This window comes from Eptatretus burgeri, chromosome 1, assembly GCF_056783735.1.
Source record: "Eptatretus burgeri isolate ZD-2024b chromosome 1, Ebu_testis_v1, whole genome shotgun sequence".
In the NCBI taxonomy this organism is placed as follows: Eukaryota; Metazoa; Chordata; class Myxini; order Myxiniformes; family Myxinidae; genus Eptatretus; species Eptatretus burgeri.
In genome coordinates, this window is record NC_140961.1 from 98983806 (window position 1) to 99004960 (window position 21155).

At 42.5% G+C, this 21155-nt stretch overlaps 2 protein-coding genes across 9 annotated transcripts in view; one reads left to right on the forward strand and one right to left on the reverse strand.

Annotated features, from left to right (window-relative positions):
- Window positions 1-1220, reverse strand: part of LOC147035042 (protein c-ets-1-B-like) — a 36492-nt gene extending 35272 nt beyond the window's left edge. The window contains exon 1 of one of the 2 annotated variants that reach the window (XM_085892894.1): window positions 1066-1220. In XM_085892894.1, the coding sequence (XP_085749020.1) occupies window positions 1066-1205 (140 nt within the window). In that variant the 5' untranslated portion in view covers window positions 1206-1220. The remainder of the gene's footprint in view (window positions 1-1065) is intronic. The other variant, XM_085892900.1, reaches the window with a different exon arrangement.
- Window positions 1-21155, forward strand: part of LOC147035041 (transcriptional regulator ERG-like) — a 103092-nt gene that overhangs the window by 51614 nt on the left and 30323 nt on the right. The window contains exons 1-4 of one of the 7 annotated variants that reach the window (XM_085892942.1): window positions 3157-3630; window positions 5649-5845; window positions 12227-12369; window positions 12689-12892. In XM_085892942.1, the coding sequence (XP_085749068.1) occupies window positions 3613-3630; window positions 5649-5845; window positions 12227-12369; window positions 12689-12892 (562 nt within the window). In that variant the 5' untranslated portion in view covers window positions 3157-3612. The other 6 variants (XM_085892966.1, XM_085892936.1, XM_085892928.1 and 3 more) reach the window with 6 other exon arrangements.

Sequence of the window (21155 nt, forward strand, 5' to 3'; positions counted from 1 at the left end):
GTTGACATGAAAGATCCCATGGTGTTTTTTCACAAAGAGTGGGCGAGTTATCACTGGCATCCTGAACCAATTCCAAATTCCTGCCAACTCCAATCGAACGTCAGGCCTGGCCATCCGGTACTTGAAATAGTAGTCGTAGTGGTAGTAGTTAGGGTTAGGGGTACTCGAGCGTTCCATAGTAGTAGTAATAGTAGTAGATGTGTAAAATTCATTGCATTAATTGAAAGATGAATTTGGGAATGTCAGTCCAGACAGCAGGTTTTAAGTTGTTCTATGGAAGACGAGATTATACAGACACAGAGAGAGTGTGACCTAGACCGAGAGACCTATAAATGGTCGCATGAGCCAGTTCTTGCAGCAGGTGACGTTCGATGTGCCCAGTGTAATAAACCAGAGCACGTTCACCAATCGGACCACCGTTTGCACGCTAAGTGAATGTGGCGATGGTTCTTGGCGCGTTTTCATGAATGGGAATAAGGAATGCTTTTAATGCTCAGTCTTGGGGCTCCGCCGGCTGACGGGATGTCCCCTCCCTTACCGTCTCCAAACCCATAGCACACCATAGTTTCTTGCTCATGACCCCTTGGGCTCATTCCACAGGCACCTGATTGGCTGCCACGGGATGAGGATGGGGGTGGAGCAGTGGAGGAATGAGGGCTCGGGTGAAAAGGGGGGCTCTTGGCAAGTCTCCCGTTTGAGTTCCGAAAACACAAGATCGCTGTGCTTGCCAACACGTCTCTGGCCCATCAGTAAGGAACGCCGCGCGCGAGAATCGTAAAAGTTTGGCGCAAAATCTCCCGGACAATGAAAATTTCCCCGAAGAGGAAAAAATACATTCGTTTCACTGCGAGACCAATCCAGGACAAACCGAGCTCCGGTGTGATCAATAAGGCAAATCGACTCCATCTTAACCGAGCTGTTAAATGAAATCCCACGAAATTTGAACGACACCTTAACACTGCAAGCGCTAAATTGGGCTCCCAATAGGAAGGCAAGCACTTCCAACATGCAAAAGTGCACTTGTCAGGTTTATGGCGCTGGAGCAGCTGCGTTACGCGGCCATACCTTGTTTTTTTCCCCCCATTCCGAATCTGCAGCACCGACTTGCCAAGGCACCCAGGAGGGCGCGGAATGAACGGCCGCGAAGGAGTCTGTATTACGGTACTGGAGAACGACGTGCCCACGTCCTCGTTTTTCCCCTCCATTGGTGTCTAAATTCGCCGAAACAAAGCATGCACCTCCGGACACCTGCCTGCAACGTCACGCGCGTTTCGCGCGCCAATGACGCGATCAGGAGCGCGCACGAGCGCGCGTGCCCACCGACTGAAGACACATTAAGATTTGATATAAAACTTTTCCGAAAGTTGTGTGAAAACCTTAATTATTATTATTTTTTTTTGCAAGTGCAACACGAAACGTTTTAAGCGTTCGTTTAGGTCGGTGTCACGTAAGCGGCGGCGAATGGGTTTACCGCACAAGGCAGTAAATTTGGAGAGCGATGTGAGTAAAGGCGTAAAGGGGGCGTGAACGATTTTTGAAAGCGTCCGTGGAACGGGATACCCTCCGTGAGCGGACTGTGTGCTGATCCGGACCGTGCTCGCTAAGTGTTAACACGTGTCTTGCTCCGTGGGCCGCGCTGCGACGTCTAGACGGAGACGGGAGGGCTGGCTGCAGCAGCCGGCCCTCGTTATATACATATACATATACACACATATATATATATATATATATATATATATATATATATTTATATATACATATATATGTATATACACACAAACACACAAACGTCCCGTCCCTCCTGGCTGCTTCTCGCTGGAAGGCCAAGGGCTCTTTCGGGCCAAGAACACAAGTTTTTCTGGAAGTGGATACCCGATGCCTCCATGTGCGTACAGGCCCGTGAGAATCGCACGAATCGCTCCGATGGCGGCTCTCAGCTCCTCACGTGTGATCAATGCGCATATCATGGTCCTCTCCACGATTGCACGTCCACTAACATGGAACAATCCCCATGACATTTGTTGGTGTAAATCAGACGACAGGAGCAGCGAGGAACTTCGTCCGCATCACATGTCCTTGACCCATTCACCAGGATTTCTTTCACATTCGCAAACTCATTAAAACCACCGCAACAAATAGCGCATCAGCACGTGGAACCTGCCAAAATGGCGGGCTCGTCAGCTGGAGGAAAACTCCTTGGCACTCGATACGAGAAAGTACATCAAGTGGTGGTAGGAGTAGTAGTCAGGCTAATCTGTACACGATGACAGTTTTGCCCTTCATACCGCACGTTTACCAACTACCGTACAGTTCTGATGTACTGTAGTCATTCGATCCGATTGTTTTTCACGTTTGCACTCAATTCGGCTCGTCGTGCTTCCTTCCGCTCGTGTCATTTTGCATCCAAGCGTTGGGCTCTTCACCTGCAATTCGCAAGCACATGATGTTCCAAATGATTCTTGAGTATTCTTGTATTCAAGCAACAGAGAATTGTCCCCCCTCCCCCCCCCTTTCTGCCCCCCAACCCATGTGCTTACAGAATGCACGTATTTTAAACTTTTTAAGATTGCGCAACATCTCCTTGGGAAACACGCATCCATTCGTTTGGGTTCACATGAGCACAACTCGAACCTGGTCCCATACAGGGCAAAAAAACAAAAACAAAAAAAACAACCCCCCAAAACGAAACAAACATTATCTCTGTTTATCGGGGTGCACTGTACATGTGTACACCTGCTCTTTTTGTTTTTCATTACGAAAAGGTAGTTGTCGGCAATTTGGCCAACTCCATGCTGCAAGTCAAGTCGTCATGGAAGTTCAGCAATCGGAGCGCAAATTAAGGGTGTGCACGAGTGAGTGAGGGAGTGGTGTGTTCACGTTAACACGAGCGATGAGAGGTAACACCGCGAGTGATGTTCGTCGGAATGCGCGAGGGAATGCGCAGCGCACGCCGATTAAATCGGGGGTTCGATGATGAGGGGGTGGCGGGGCGCACAAAGGATCCACCAGGAGCCTGGCGCTCACACAGGCCGCATGGGATCCGACGGCTCGAGAGAGAGAGAGAGAGCGAGAGAGAGATATATAGATGCAGTGACAATTCCCGGGCCCAGAAGGCGCACCGCCCTCCTCAATCGGGCCTATAGTATACTCGAGTGATCCTGTCGCGGTATTTCCAGGAGCGAAGGGTCAGAGCCTGGCGCGGATGTTTGCGCGTTGAAGGGAAAACGCGTGCGCAGCAAAGGCGGGCGGGCTCCTGCGCTTTGATTGGGGAAAAAACACGCCTCTCTGGCCTGCTCTCCGAAGAGCTGTTTTGATGTTGGTCGAGCTCACAGCTGGCGACAAAAGATAGAGGCACGCGAACAATATCTGTAAATTAACATTGTTTGGGTTTCCTTATCTCGCCGCACCAAATATCCTGTTACATGAAATGCGCGCCAGTTCGACCAATAGGAAATAAGCTTCCTCTCCGGCGTGTGACTTCACTTCCCAAAATTAGCTAAATTTCATCCGGTTAAGTTTTCTGAGACTAACAATTTCACAGCAATTAAGTGCAGTCCGTGTCATGTAAAGATTACAGTCCCGGCTCCCTCGCGACGTGGAACCTCGGACGGGATGAACGGAACCATTAAGGTGAGTGTGAGTGTGTGTTTGAGAGAGAGAGAGGGTGTGTGGAACCGCGCCCGGAGCGGTTTATCCCGGTTACCCGGTTTCCTTCTGTGCTAAATTTCCTTTTCCTTCTCATTACAATTCGATTCCGCCGCTTTTCATGGAACCACCACCGACGGGATGCCGCGCGGTACGCCACTCTCGGCGGGAAGCGCAGGGGTCACGATTTCGCCCGCGCGCATTCCAGCGTCGCGCTGCGACGGTTGTTTTGTCGCGAGCGCAGCATTCCCCACGAATGGAAGTGCGGGAAATGTGTGCTTGGCTTACGCCCAGCACACGAGGTAGCCAAACTGTAATACGCCGATGCGTCGTCGTACACATGCACGGGTCTTTCTGCAAGGATGGAATATTTATTACACTTCTTGTGATCGACGAGTTGCGGGGAGCTTATCCGTGTCTGTCGCCTTTCAGATCGCCGAGTTGAGCGACGCTCACACTTTCCTTCGATCTTCATCATTCCAAAATAGTTTGATTTCAGTGCGCCCTCGAGCTTTGCGCAAGGTCAATTGAAAGGTTTGCTCGTGAATCTGGCTCACAGATGAGACGCCGATGGTAAGGAGCGACGTATCATAAAGCGTGTACCAAAAACAGCCGAGCAAACGAGCCACAGTGACTGCAGCTTGCTGCGGCTGGCAGGGCAGGGCGGGTCAGGTTGAGGAGTTTTCCGAGTGGGTCGAGCCTACGGGACGAGTCGGAGACGGCGAGACTGGGAGAAACAGACATTCTTGCTGTCCCCGACTGCGAGAACTGCGTGCGGGGTCTCGGCGTGTATTCTGCGGATCCATGGCGGGAGGAACGTGCTCCTTCAAGAGTCGTGACCATCGTGATGGATCGATGTTCGTAAGTTCGTGCTCAGGTACTTTATCGGTTCCCGGCAGGAGTTTCCGTGGAGCATCATCCCGTTTCCTGAGAGATTTCCTCCCGGCTCACATCGAAATGCAGTACTATGCAGGATCATCATTCCGTGCGTGCATGTCCATCTCGCTCACCGCAGCCGTCCCGTCTGCACCTTAGCACTCCCCGTCCTTTCCTCGGACCCGAAGGTGTGGCACCAGTCTCGATTCTCCATTAGATTGCTGTCTTTATCGCAACGAGAAAGACACGCATTACCAAAATGCGCGCTTTGCGACAACGATTCTGTCGCGAATCGGTCTGGTCGAGCGGCCCGAGCGGACTGGACTGACTTCTATCAAGGCAATCAGCAGAGTGACAGGGCCAGAGGGCCAGCAAGTGTGAATCTCTTTCGGAGGGGATAAAGCAGAGACGAACCTCGTTAGCTCCTGCTCCCTGGGTCGGCGCTCACCAGGGTGTATGGTGGGTTGACTCCCCCTGAGAAGTGCCTGCGCTCATGATGGATTCCTGTTACACACGTATACAGCAGCTTTGTTTTCGTTTATATGATATTTAAACGGCAGTTTCATCGTTCTCTATCAAATCCATCACATTTAAACTTCATTCAACATTACAATGCATGCAGGTATTATACGTATTTTTATTGTGAATCCGAACAGGTCAGAATTATGGGTCTTTTTAAAAATATTATTTAATGCTCTGTCTGTGATACTTTAAAAAAAAATGTTTTTATTCTTTTTTAGCAAACAAGTGTAAAATAATAATTATTGTATTGCATAACATGAAATTCTTGTTCAGACAATGATGTGCCGAGTTGTTCTCCATTTTGCACCGTGCTGTTTAACCTTCTGTACACTTTCATCGCCTCGAACGCAACCACATGTTTTGGAGACGAACGTTCCATCTGTTGAGGAATAACATACGCATGTTCAATCTTGCGTGAGATATGCTAACGTTTACCAAAGACCGTTGAAATCCTTGGGTACGTTCAAACCGCAGGCGAGTTGTGCAACAGACATTGTATACGTGCGTAGTCTGGTTGTATAGCATGCCCACGGAGCTTTGCTGTCATAGGAGTGCACGAAAACCGCTCAAATTCCCCCACTTGCCCCCCTCCCCAACCCCGACAGGAGGCGCTGTCCGTGGTGAGTGGCGAGCCGGCCCTATACGAGCCCCCATACAACACCGGCAAAGGCGATATGAACCCCTCATCTGCAGGGGGGTTCGCACCAGGCACGCGTCTCAGCTCATCATGCCAGAGCGATTGGATGTGCACAGTTGGAAGATTGAACATCAAGCGCGAATGCGAACAAATCAACGGAAACAGGTGAGAAAAGGAGGATATCTGCATAAGTTAGAACCACAAACTACCCATCCAGTGGGTCTGATGGGCAAAATTGTCATTGGGGTCTCACATGGGTTTACATTTTGCTATTTATTACCCTCATCATGAATATTTGCTCTGACAGCACCACATCATTCAAACTGATTAACGGCTTCCATATACGATGTATAGTTAGTTGCATGTCACATAAGATTTGTGTAATTACTTTCTCTAAATGGATGGAGTAGAGGTCTCTATGTAACACATATTCATTACTTTCTAATTAGTCCATATATCAAACATGTACGAGTGTCAAATATGAACATTTAAACGGTGTGAATCGAACGAGGGATAAATTTGATACCATGATATGTATGAGGTAGGACAAAGTTACACTTTCCATTTGGGGTGAATTTGATGTCATTGTTATATATATATATATATATATATATATATATATATATATATATATATATATATATATATATATATATATATATATATATATATATATATATATATATATATATATATATATATATATATATATATATACCGGCTTTCATTTGCACCTGTTATGGGTGTTCAAAATATTGTATAAACGAGATGTTCACAATAAATAATCCAAGAAATATCAACGATTTTTATTCTTCAATATATAAATTTCTCTGATCAATTATCTGCACTTACAGAATGAGGAATGAAAATAAATAATTATAACTTTGACATCTCTTGGAATATTTAATGCATCTCATTACTGGACCAACACACAATTGCAGTTGTTGGATGACTCACACACAATAGCAGTCCTTATGTAGTGACTCCTCGAACACTTAACCGCCTAACGGGCACATGATACCAGAAACAGTTTCCGGCACGAGGGATCTCACTGTTGTGCACACATATTTTTCATGTTGCAATGATTCCTCCCAATGGACAGTCATTTAATTGTGAAGTATACCAAAAACTTATTGGAAGGATGGAAATTTTTCTCAAGAGTATAAACCCAACGAGCCCGTTATATATTCAAAGGGATATGCTTATGGTACGATGCAAAATGTGTTGATATTGCATATCAACAGGTGCATCCATGATCTCAGAGCCGGCTTGCAGTTCTTCTCTAAAGTTATTTTGCATTGGCCATTCGACATTTGTAAACAGGAGAGACATTTGACGCTTCTTCAAGTATGCTTGCAGTGCTTCCTGACTTTAAAATGCCTTTTAGTTTGATATCAACTCCATAGTCTTCCTGATGGTGACAAGACTCTGAAATGGTCTTCCATGACTTTATGTAAACTTTTGCAAATTTGTGTGCCCTTTGCTCTGTGATTGAGACCTTTCCCCCAATGGCCCGATGTATGGGTTGGTGGACTGGAAAGGTCATTACAATAAGGCAGTGTACAGTATTGTACCGGCTTTGTGGTAAGAATATCCCATTGAACTCCTATATCGTCTACTATTTTATTTTACGACAACAAAGATTAACATAATAAACAGACTTTACGATAAGTTTGACATCATTTATCGACAATGATGATCCAATAACATTGCTAGTTTTGTTTCTAATAAACATTGATGGTTTAATTGACTGAAGGTTAAGAAACCAAGTAGACTGAATGTAGACACTTGGTCATATCAAATATTTTCCTTTGGTTTTATATCTGATCCTTTGTCATATTTTCTAGCATGGAGTGAAAACTATGTTTTATACAGCAGTCAATGACTAACAGCCAGAGCAATATTTACACGTATCACCTGAATAATGGTGCATGCGCTCAGCATAATGCTTCAAACATGGTTTCTTGTGCAAACGTCTGGTACAGTAGGCCAAGAAGCTAACATGCATGATATTAGTCATGAAAGCAAGTTGGCATGATATATTATGAAGTTATGAAAGCAAATAGTTTTGACACTTTTGCAAGAATTCAAAACAGATCATGGATAAGGGAGTAATCGTGATCCCGTAAGTCAGTGTTGTGGACACCAAGCAAAAAAAAAAAAAAACTGGCTCAAGGCATGGGGAGGTGGAGGAAAGAGGGGTAGCATGAGGTGTCATTGGGTTTCCTCCTTGAAGGCTTAGATCAAATAACATGATGAGATGGAGTAATGAAGTGTCTTATCCAGGTGAGAAAAGAGTGCGATGGAGGAGCAGAGGTGAACAGATAACATAGACTTCAGATAAAGATTAAGGGGGAGGATTTAGATAAAGATTAAGGGGGTATAGAATAGACCATCAGCTTGGGTAAGCTGGTGAGTGATGGATTGCAGAGATGGCATATGGGTCAAGAAATAACAAAAAGGTAAATAAAACCTGAAAATTTGGCCCTGGACCTTTGTATCATTATGATAGATGTGAAGGATGCTCAAAGCCTTTGATTCCAGAGCATGAAAAAGTGCCATGTCAGATACTCGGTCTCTGATCTGAAGTGGCAAGCCATGAGTAGTTAAGTATAACGAAAAGACTTGGCATGATGAAAAATGCACCGCAGGTATCTGGCTTTAGAATCCAGTTTATCGTGTGGCAAAGCCTAATACCCAGGAGGGTTATCCAAAGAAGCTGACACGTTAAGTATGTTTACTAAAACAGAGATCAGACCTGAAAACTACCATATGAGACACCAGATGTCAGGGGGATGGTGGAAGTAAAGCCATGATTAAAGGCAGCCAATTTCTTGTGCAGGTGAAGAAAGTCAGACAGGATTAATAAGGGGACTCTTGCTTGAAGAACATATGCCATAACCTATCCGAGGCGTATGGGTGTTTTGTTTGCCATACTGTGAAAACGTAATAGCAGACTTTATCAAAGACACACACACACACACACACACACACACACACACACACACACACACACACACACACACACACACACACACACACACACACACACACACACACACACACACACACACACACACACACACACACACACACACACATACACACATACACACATACACACATACACACATACACACACACACACATACATACACACACATACATACATACATACATACATACATACATACATACATACATACATACATATACACACATACACACACACAGCCTTGTGGCTGCTGCTTGCATCATTGGTTAGGGACACAGCTATGCAAATGTTGTGCCCATATTATCAGTAAACCGGTGCTAATTTCACCGACCTCGGAAGGATGACAGGCCGGAATCAACCCCACCTGGTGTTAATTCAGCAGCTGCTGATGGGGCTCAAACTCACAACCCTAGGATCTGAAGCTAGCCACCTTAACCACGAAGCCAAAACCAGGCTTAGGCCATTCAGACAGAAACACGTTATTGTACAACGTGATATCGTTATTGCTAAAATGCTACCGTCTTTATAGTTGTAAGAGCACTTGAGAGAAATTGGAAGCAGGATTTATCTGTCTGGAGCAAAAGGTTCCTCTTGTTTGAAGCATTTTCTATCATGATTAGCATCTACAAAACAGTGTAAATGCAGCAACTGGCTTAACTTGTGCTCCAATAAACGGAATACTTTGTTATGTTACATCCTAACTGTAAAACATTTCAATGCTGGTGTGCATTGAATTATATTTCTGAGGAAATCAAATTAAGATCAAGTGATCCGCGTTTCGTATCGTGTTCTCAACAGAGCACTTCAGTCGTGATGCTGGCTTCCCAGGTTCTATTCTCGTATGGTGTTGATTAATTTTATTGTTTAGTAATGTCCTTGGAATCCATCTAAAATGATGAGTGCTTTGCCCTACTGTCCTGGTCCTGCATGCATGAACCTTAGAGACGATTTAAAAAAAAAATATAGCTATCCTGCACGGTGTCAGATTGGTGTCACAATTGAGAAGCGTTCACATCGGTCAACACTCAAAGAATTAATTTATTGTGTTGTTTTGTGAAATGTCTCATTTCAGATCCACCAACATTTTTGCACACTTTATAATTTAACCTCTATTTTTTTTTACTATGAGCCACAGAAGAGCAACTGCAGTCTTTCTTGAAGATACACAAGAAAACGCTCTTAGTACTATGGAAAATATACTTCATAGAGAACAGGGAAGGGATTGCAATCCTGATGATAATTTAGTTATTTGTATGCAGCCTGTGGCTGCTTGGCTGCATCATTTTCCAGTAGCGTGGCTGTGCCGCTGATACAATAGCCCGTTACCAGTAAGCTGGTACTCGTTTTGCCGACTTCGGAAGGATGATAGGCTATCAACCCACTAGGTGTTGATTCATCAGCAGGACAGGCGTTGGATGTAAAGACCTTAAGATCTCAAGCTCGCCCCCTCAACCGTTAAGCCAACACCAGGCCTCCATGATGGTAATGATAAGGGTATTTTAAAAGAATAATGTCAAAAGACAATGGGAATTGAGACTAAATACTCATTTTATTTCACAATAAATTGAACAAATATAGGAGTTGAAACGAGCTTATTACCAGAGGATTGGTAACATGATAGCACACAAGCTTATTTTTCTTTTTTGGACTTGTGTTGTTTATAATGGAGAAGAAGATGACTGGTTTGTAGTTGTCAGAATTTTCGGCCATTTTTGTGGATTGAGGTGACTTCCATGGTGATGAGAGGATGCTTTGGAAATGAGGAAAAGGATGAGCTCGAATCGGGCAATTTGTGCTAATGACCTAAGATCAATTGGGAGAGATTTCTAGCCCAAGCTTTTGAAATCTTGCTCGTCAAAAAAAACGTAACAGCTCACTATAAGAGATCAGTCTGCATAGGAAAGGCAGAAAGAATTGGATACACACAGTGTGGGATAATGAATTTCGAGTTAAAGCATTTGCTTTGAGATGCATCAATTCGCGCAACTCTCAGAACAAATGGCTTTGCCAGTAACATGGGTTATTGTCATCAATGGAACCGTATTAGTCGTGGACATCAAAGCTGTACTTTAACATGAAATTCAGACTACTTCAGGGGCTCCTAACACTTTTTATGTGCTTACTAACCCTGTATATTTCTTCATTGAGGAGGAGATGTGAATGGTGGCACAACCCTGAATTGCTACCTCTCACATCTTCTTCTTCCTTCGGCTGCTCCCGTTAGGGGTCGCCACAGCGGATCATCCTTTATGATCCGCATAATGATTTGGCACAGGTTTTATGCCCTTCCTGACGCAAACCTGGTCGCCTCTTACGACACAGGGATATGGTACACCTATTCTAACCGGGGCATACACCGGACCCAGTACACTGGTACTCACTTCGCCGACCTCGGAAGGATGACAGGCTGAGTCAACCTCCTGGTGTGTATTAATTCAAGCGGTCAACGGGGCTTGAACTCAGCACCTTTTGGATACCAAGCCGCTACCCTAACCACTACGCCAACACCAGGTTAATTGCTACCTCTCACATATCCTTCTAAATTTGACTTGATGAAAGTTGTGAATGTACCAAGCTTGGGATAAGGAAGGAATACAAAGACAACGAGAATGCCACTCGGTAGGGCATGTACCTCTGCCAGGCTGAACAGTTTACATTTTGTATCCCACTGGTAGGTCGGATCTGGATCCGGATCTTAACCACAATCAAATCGGCTTGTTCTCATCACCTAACCAACTCATCCACCTCGTTTTGTCATAATCCATTCGCAATTTTTTTGAGATATCATGTTATGCATCATTTTTAGGCCTATATCTCAATGGTGAAGAATCACGTATAAAATAAAAAAATTCTCGTATCTGAATCCGATCTTCACCAAAAATCTAATCACTTTGTTGACGTCACACACCCAACCTGTCCACCAAGTTTCATCCGAATACATCCATAACTTTTTGAGATATCGTGTTATATTTAGTTTTTTTTTAGCCCTATCTCTCAATGATGACAAATCGCTTCAAAAAATTATTGGATCTAGATCTGGATTTTCATCGAAATCGAAGCAATTCGTCTTCGACACACACCCAACCTATGCCCCAAATTTTGGCTGGTTCCATCCACAACTTTTTGAGATATCCTACTTACAAACAAACAGACAAGAGTGAAAACATAACCATGATTAAGGTACTTCCTTCTTCCACCTACCCTGGGCCAGATGGCTTGTGCCTGTCAATCTCATTTTAATCCATATGGTTGTATCCATAATTCAAGCAAATCAAAATTAAATATGAAAATGTCAAAGAAACATATTTTAAAGTATTTTGTTCAACAGGAACGATTACCTTTGAGTTCATATTTCTCAATGATGCTGTTCTTTCACTTGTGTGGTTTTCTCAAAATATTACAGAAAGAAATACAAAACATGTATAAAATATTAATTATGAAGGCAATTTTATTTGCTGTGAGAAGATCATACCGATGAGTTCATACCTCTCTCTGCATGTTGTACTTTACAAAAGTTTGTGGACTAATTTTGTTCTGTGTCTCTCCGCTAGGGAATCTCCTGTGGACTGCAGCCTTGTAAAGCGTGGAAAGTTGCCAGAACCTGGTGCGGGGTCTTATGGTCAATGCCTGGATGAGAAGCCTGTTCCTGCTCCGAACATACCCCCCACGGAGCGTCGAGTCATTGTACCTGCAGGTCCTGCACAGACCCCTGTGGGAATGTTGTAATTTTCCCATTGTTCATGTAAACATTCCCAACGCTGCTTAATATCCCTCTTGCTGAATATTTTCTCCAGCCATTTTGTATGCGTTCACCCTCTGATATTATACAACATATTTCACCTTATCAACATCATTAGTTTAAATCTCTGCTGTTCTTAAACTGCAAGTTTAAATTTCAACACCATCGTATTCTACTCGGCGAATTAGCTGTCCTTCAGCAATGATACGAGCCAACTGCAAGGACTGTGGTGATGTTTGTGTTAACACACACTAATTTTTATGTGAACCTGTAGATCCAACACTGTGGAGCTGTGATCATGTAAGGCAGTGGCTGGATTGGGCTGTAAAGGAGTACAACCTGGCAGAAGTAGAGCCTGGTTTATTCCAGGGAATCGATGGCAAAGAGTTGTGCAAACTCACCAAAGATGAACTTGCACGCCTCACTTCACCCTACAATGCTGAAGTACTGCTGTCACATCTCACCTACCTCAGGGAAAGTAAGTTTCCCACACCTCACCCTGACCCCAAACCCCAGACTTACTTCCAAACTGTGCTATGTGGATCCACTAAAGACCAACACCACGTTTCCCATTTTCCATCTTACAACTGTGTTGTTTCTCTAAATGCGATGGCACCATGTTTTAAGTTTAACTGGTAGTGTAAATATATATTTACATATGTCGAAGCATTTGTTTTGTTTTGGATATGTTGATATTTGCATTCCTTTTGTTATTCATGAATGATTACAAAAAAGATTTTGAATACAAAATGGCAGCTCATGGGAGGGATAAGATTTTGCGTTTTTAAAAAATTTATCATATTCTGGGAATAAAAGCTAATTTTAATATTTTTAAAAAAATTCTTTAATTTGTTTCAACATAATTTTAAGCACAAAATGGTTTCACCATTAAATTTCATCCCTCTCCTTTGAAATTGCCATCGTTTTTGTAATTACCATGTTAATCAGTACGAAATGGGCCTGTAGATGTTTTTTTGTGGGTCATTTTAGGGTAGAGTGGCCCAGTGGTAAAGACGTTGAATGAGTCATCCCTGAGGCTGTGATGGTTGTGTGTTCAATGAAGGTGGCAGTATAAATGATTTGGAGTCAAATATCCTGGAACCTGAGAAATTTTAGGAGAACTTTAAAGGCACTCTCGGTAGAGCGCGTGCCTCCACCAGGCTCAACAGTTGACGTTTTGTATCCCACTGATAGGTCGGATCTGAATCTGGACTTCCAATATCTGATTGGCTTGTTATTGTCACTTGCTCAACTCATCCACCAAGTTTCATCTGAATCTGTCCAAATTTTTTTTTCTCGAGATGTCATGCTATACAATATATCGTTTTTGACCCCATCGCTCGATGGTGACAAATCATTTAGATAATTAAAAAAAAAAATCTCGGATCAGGTGAGGATTCGGATCTTTACCAAAATCAAATCAATTCGTCCTTGTCATACACCCAACCTGTCCACCAAGCTTTTTGACTTTTTGAGTCCATAACCTTTTGAGATATATGAGATTTTTTTTAGTACCTATCCACTCAATGGTGAAGAATCACTTAAAAATTATCAGATATACATAAAAATCAAATCACTTCTTCTTTGTCATATACCCAACCTGTCCACCAAGCATCATCCGAATCTGTCCACAACTTTTTGAGATATCCTGTTCACAGACAAAAAAAACCCGACAAACAGACATGCGTGAAGACATAACCTTCGCCCACATTCAGTAGCATAAGTAATAATTACGATTTGATTGTCAATAAAAACTCATCACCTTCGTGGAGAGGGCATTATGGAATGTTGATTGACATGAAAGTATTGTCACTGTTGTTGAAGAGTGGAAGTGAAGTCTCGTGAGAAGATTTAGAATGGTGGGAGTGAGAGTGAAAAAGGAGGAAGTTGCATGCGGCACTGTAAAACAAGTGGCCATCAAAGGAAGCATCCATCTTGTGTCCTTGCATTATTAACTGTGTTTCCCAAGAAATCTTTATATCTCCCACTATTCTAGAAGAACCTAGCATATGAAAAGCACTGCACTTTGCTGGATTGGGATACGACTAATAAGGCTAGCGGGGAGGGGGGGGGGATAGATGAATGCAGCTTTGGGGTTCTGAGAGGGGTAATGGCAGGAAGGTGAAGGCGACAATGAAGGAGTGACCTAAAGCTGGTCTTGGCACATTGCCTCTTCACTGCTGGGAAAAACAAATTGTACGGTTGCAGGTTTACCGGGGGACACAGTAATGCATGATCCCACAATGATGGAAGTGATGCCCAGTGCACAGGCTGTGGGTGGGGAGTTTTATTTGGAGGAAAGTCAGGGGAGTGCATGTTAAAAGAAGTAAGGTGACATTTATACCTGTTGCTGCTATTGTGAGTCACCCAGTTGATGAAAGGGCTTGTGGTATAGCAATTAATGTGTATCTAATTCAATAATAGACTCAGCTTAAGTCTGAATATTTGCTCTTATGGTAATGAGATAGGTCATCACTCTATGCTCCTCTGTTGTGTTAACTTTGTGTTAACAGATCAACCAATAGAAATAAGAGTATGGACAGTGTATAAAATAGCACCTTGTGATGGCATCATTTAATGGGAGGTGTACCAACTGCAATTTTAAATTGCAAATAAAGCAAAGAAATGGATTGAAGGAGAAAGCTACTGTCTTGGCTACCAGCTTGATCAGGCCAGCTTGATGAATTCTTACAAATCTCTTCCATGAAGCAAAAAGATTGGCTCTAATTCTCAGTGACCTGATTGCACAGCTAAAGCACACCAACATTGCTCAAATAAAACTCTACCAGAGCAAGGGATATCATGGAGCAGGGAGTTCAGGAAGCATACAGAATTGCTCTTATTTAATTATGGGACAAATAATACCCTTTCTTTTTCTCTGACAGTTTTTCCAAGTTACAAATGAAGAAGGGTCACTTGAGAGAATGGGATTAGATGGGGTCCAAAAGGTCCAGAAGTTCTTGGAAGGATGGTCTCATGAGTGTGTATCTATGACTTCAAGCAACGGCAGGTGCCCAGATTGCAATGAGTTTGGTGACCTTTCTCGTAATTGCCGTCAAAATGAGTCTTCATCCACCTTGCCTGGGAAGATAGTCAGACAACTGGCACAGACCCTTTTTATGGTCTGTTGGGCATCAACTGATTAGAATCATGTTGGCCCCAGTGATTGAAAAATATGGAGATGGTTCAAATCTTTTCATTAGAAGACTTGGAGAGGGACAACACATGTGACCACGGTGTACCCTTGATAGGCTGGCATGAATGACATTGACTCAATGGTGACAATTGTTCATCCTGAAGTCCTACATATAGCAATGGAAGGAAGGCTCACAAGATTAGTCTCACCACTAGACAAATGAAAACTATCACCATGGAAATGATCCCAGGATACTGCATAAATCTGCCAGCACCCAGATAAAATTAATATGCAGAGAGAGAGAGAGAGAGAGAGAGAGAGAGAGAGAGAGAGAGAGAGAGAGAGAGAAAGAGAAAGAGAGAGAGAGAGAGAGAGAGAGAGAAAGAGAGAGAGAGAGAGAGAGAGAGAGAGAGAGAGAGAGAGAGAGAGAGAGAGAGAGAGAGAGAGAGAGAGAGAGAGAGAGAGAGAGAGAGAGAGAGAGAGAGAGAGAGAGAGATATAGAGAGAGAGAGAGAGAGAGAGAGAGAGAGAGAGAGAGAGAGAGAGAGAGAGAGAGAGAGAGAGAGAGAGAGAGAGAGAGAGAGAGAGAGAGAGAGAGAGAGAGAGAGAGAGAGAGAGAGAGAGAGAGAGAGAGAGAGAGAGAGAGAGAGAGATAGATAGATAGATAGATAGATAGATAGATAGATAGATAGATAGATCTGACATGATAATTCAAGAAATGAGGCAGTGTGGCATTATCTAATCATCACCAAGCTCTCTACATACTTCGATGGTGGTGGTTCTGGTGCAACATTCTAAAAAGGATCGAAGCCTGAATTTCTGGGTGGATTACCGGAGACAACCTCATTACCAAAAGGGATGCTTATCCGTTGCTACAGATGGATGACACCCTGGATTTTCATTGAGTTTTACCATGTTACGAGAGGTTGCCGAATGGTGTCCTGGAGGGAGTTCCCAGATCCAAATGTATCCTGCATTTTAAAGACCTGTTTGCACATGACGACACTTTTTTGGTGCTCTCAACAACCACAGACAAGTTCCACAAATTATTCAGGAGGTAGGATGAAAGCTGCAACCCTGGAAAATGTTATTTGTTTTTGCAGAAGATCCCCATTTTTGGACACATGGTCAGTGAGTGAGGATAGACACTGATCTCAGTAAGCTGCAACTGGTACACTAGCTTTGGCAAGTCAACATGCATCAGCTTTGTAACATTTTGAGATTGGCCTAGTTCCATGGATGGTTCCTACTGGGCTTTCCCATCACTGCCTGTCTGCTAAGCTTCAGAAAAGGTGATATCTTTCTTTTAGATGCAGGACTATGAGTACGGGTCCGGCCTCATGAATTATGATTTAGATTTTACCAATTATCTTCTTCCCAATCCCAGGACAACTACTACACGAGATACAGACGCCAGCAATGTGGTAGTGGTCCTTTTTCAGGTGGATGCAAAGGGAAATAAGATCTGGTCTACTTATTCCAAGCTGTGTGGAAGGTTCATCAAAACTGAGTCACCCTAAGGAAAATAGCCATGATTATTAAAGCCATAATTCCACTGTAATATGCATCTACATCATCAACCATTCCTGCTGAGGACAGACCAGAAGAACAATTCACCTGCTGGCTGGAGTGACTGCAACAGTAGCAGCTTGCGGTTTAGCACTGTCTTGGAAAGAGCCACACTAATGCCAAAGTCTTTAATTTAAACGATGGGAAAGGTATTGATGCCACTTGCTCACTCATATGAGCAGTAGGATAAAGGAGACATAAAGCTAGATATGTCCAACCAATATGCAGAAAAACACAACCCTTTGGGATCAAATACTGTTGGACACCTGGATTTGTATCTGCTATGGAGATACAAATTTTGAAATTGACTGATTGAGGAAAAGAGCCCTTGGTATGGTGGTTGAGGATGCAAGAGTGACCATCTTGGGCTGCTGTTGCCTCCATGAATCTTGAAGTCGAGGCACTCTGGTCTTAATGGGACACCTTGGCCCTGCATTATGGAGTACTTTTTCTGAAATAGCAGAACTCGACTAGTGATTATACTTGTTGTCAGATGGTGATGCCAGGGCCCCCGAAGGAGACAGTGCTGTGAGTTGTTCATAACTTGCCCTCTGTGAGACACTTTGGCATGAACAAAAAATTAGCTCAGTTCAGGTTGAGGAATTATCGAGTCCGTGCACGCCAATATGTGGAGTCTTGATCTGGTTGCTAAAACATATGTATGGTCTGGAAAGCACCACTGTGCCAGTTTCAACCTTCAATGCAGTAGCAGAACATTAACCACCCCCCTCCCCAATCAGCATGTATCAATGGACATCATTGACCCACAACAAACAATGATGAAAGGAAACAGAGTTGTCTTCATGGTGATTGGCTACTTGAAGTGCCCATTATTTATCTTGCACACGGCCAGATCAGAGTGTTACAATTATTACCAATGCCTTAGTCACTGGATTGTTTTCACAATTCAGTTTGTCAGTGGAATTGTATACCATAATTACCTGTGTTGGAACTTCGAATTGGAAGTTTTCCAAGAGGTATCCTGTGTGCAGGACATTCACAAGATGTACATTACTGTGATGCACCCTTTCTCGACCCACAATTCAAATCTACCCCAAATAACCCTATCTAAACTAACCCAATCTCTTCTTGCAGATGACAGTGTTTTCTGTGCACCTGTCTTTCAGTTATTTTCTCATTTGTTCATCACTTGTGTTACCTGCTGCTGTTTTGACCAGTCTCAGACCAATTGTAAAGGCCTTCCAGAATTCCTTTACAGTCATTTGATTATCAGTTGATTTCACCAGGTTTGCTAATGTTATTTGGAGATATTGTCTTCAATGTAGCAATCACTCCCTGGTCCATGGGTTGATTTAGAGATGCTGTGTTGAGTGGAAGAAACACAACGTTAATGTTTTCGTTAAGGTCATGGATGGATGTTGGATGAGCTGGGGCATTATCGAAGAGGATGAGAATTTTAAAACTCAAATTCTCCTTCTCACAATATTCCTTCAACTCGGTAGCAAGCTGGGAGCTAAAATATTCACAAAATATTTTGCCTGTTATCCAGCCCTTGGCATTTGAAAACCAAGAGACAGGCAAACATTTTTAACATATCCCTTCAGAGCCCTGGGATTTTCTGGATGGCAAACCATTAACGGTTTCAATTTACAATCGCCTTCAGCGTTACCTCCCCAAAACAGCGTGAAGCGATCCTTTGCTGCTTTAAACCCAGGTGCGCTTTTCTCATCACGAGAAATGTACGTCGTACGTGGGATCCTTTTTCAAAACAGACCAGTCTCATCAATGTTGAAAATTTGTTTTGGAGAAAAAAAAAAACATCCACCTTCCTCAATAATGGCCTCGAGAAATGCAGGAAACTTCTCGGCGGCATCGGTGTCGTCAGCAGCAGCCTCTCCAGTCATTTTGATGTTGTGATAGTTGTAACGCTTCCGGAAGTTCGAAAACCACCAGAACTAGCGCTAAATTGATTCACTTCACCTTCATCACTTATTAAGTCTTAATAAATGCTTCTTGCCTTTGCTTGCATCACAAGCATGCTGACAGGCACGTTCTCCTGGTTTTGGTGTTCATTCCATGTGCGAAGCATGTGTTCCATTTTTTCCTGAATAGAACTTCGAGCAGACGGTCTCGGTCACACTCACTGAGGTTCCACATTTAGCACTTGTTTTTATTTTTTCCACACTATTTCTTATTGTTCACAACGTGGACTCACCAAGGCACAGTGCACACCTCATATCAGCGATATGACCACCTTTTTCATAATGACCTAAAACATCCATTTTTACTTCAATAGTGATGGCTTTCCAAGTTTTTTCTTCGAAGACTCCTCAACATAACAAAAAGCATCCCTTATTGTAAAGGCCTATAATGTATATATATATATATATATATATATATATTTATATATATATATATATATATATATATATATTACACATATCTTCTTCTTCTTCTTTCGGCTGCTCCTATTAGGGGTCGCCACAGCGGATCATCCGTATGATCCGCATAGTGATTTGGCACATTTCTTTTTTTACGCCGGATGCCCTTCCTGACGCAACCCTGGTCGCCTCTTACGACACAGGGATATGGTACACCTATTTTAACCGGGGTATACACCGGCCCAGTATACTGGTACTCATTTCGCCGACCTCGGAAGGATGACAGGCTGAGTCAACCCCCTGGTGTATTAATTCAGTGGCCCAACGGGGCTTCAACTGAGGACCTTTTGGATCCCAAGCCGCTGCCCTAACCACTGCGCCAACACCAGGCTTTAGGTGTTGTGGAGAATGGTTACATCAGAATATATACATAAGAAATAATAAATGTATAATATATGTAAATAATTGTAAATATTAATATAACAGATATATATATATATATATATATATATATATATATATATATATATATATATATATATATATATATATATATATATATATATATGTATGTATTAGAATCAACTCTATCTTGCTGGCATTTGCTGTTATAACGAACATGTTTTCATGCTGTTGAGTGCGAAAATTTATATATATATATATATATATATATATATATATATATATATATATATATATATATATATATATATATATATATATATATATATCATAAAATAATATGTCGACATATATATATATATAATATATAAATAATAATACACAAATAATTGTAAATATTAATATAACATACTTATACAGTGTATATATATATGTATATATATATATATATATATATATATATATATATATATATATATATGTATATATATATATATATATATATATATATATATATATATATATATATATATATATATATATATATATATATATATATATATATATGTTGTTGCGGTTCTGGGAACAGCATCCCTCCAAGGCAATGGCATCCAACATACAGTGGTCCCCAGACAGTTATTTCATTAATATATGTTCAGATAGTCCCTTCCTTCTTGTCTAATGGGACAAACGGGACAAGTGCGTTGTGTGATTCTCATAGTTAGGTCTGATTATATTTCTGAACTTATTCCTCTTCTTTTTCTCTTATTCATGAGGTAAATCCAAGCAATGGGTTCTTTTGATGGCCAGCGGGCGCTGTGCTTGGACACCCACCTGTAAAAACCATGGAAAACCAACACCAAACGCCCACGCTGTCCCAAATACGTGCAGCATAGCGGTAATTTCCACCCATTGGGCAGAGGAGATAGGAATCATAACCAACACGATGGCGCGCTGCAGGAATGCTGTCCTGAGGAAATAGAACTAACAACACACCAAATGCGAAAACTTACAGTTCGCACGCGGCACACTCTTTTCACCCCACTTTTGAGTCTAAAAATTATCTCTATCTTCTTCCTCAACCTAAACCTACATCCAATAATGATATCCAACCTTTTCCTTCAGTTCATGACACAGATCAGGGCCGGTACCGTGCACACCACCACTTTTGATAAATGACCACATGCTCAATGGTGGCGGACCCATGCGCAGCCCTGGGGTAATTTATTATCACACAAATAGCAGGGCACGGATGGCACACATCTTGTTCGGATCTGCGAACATATATTTATC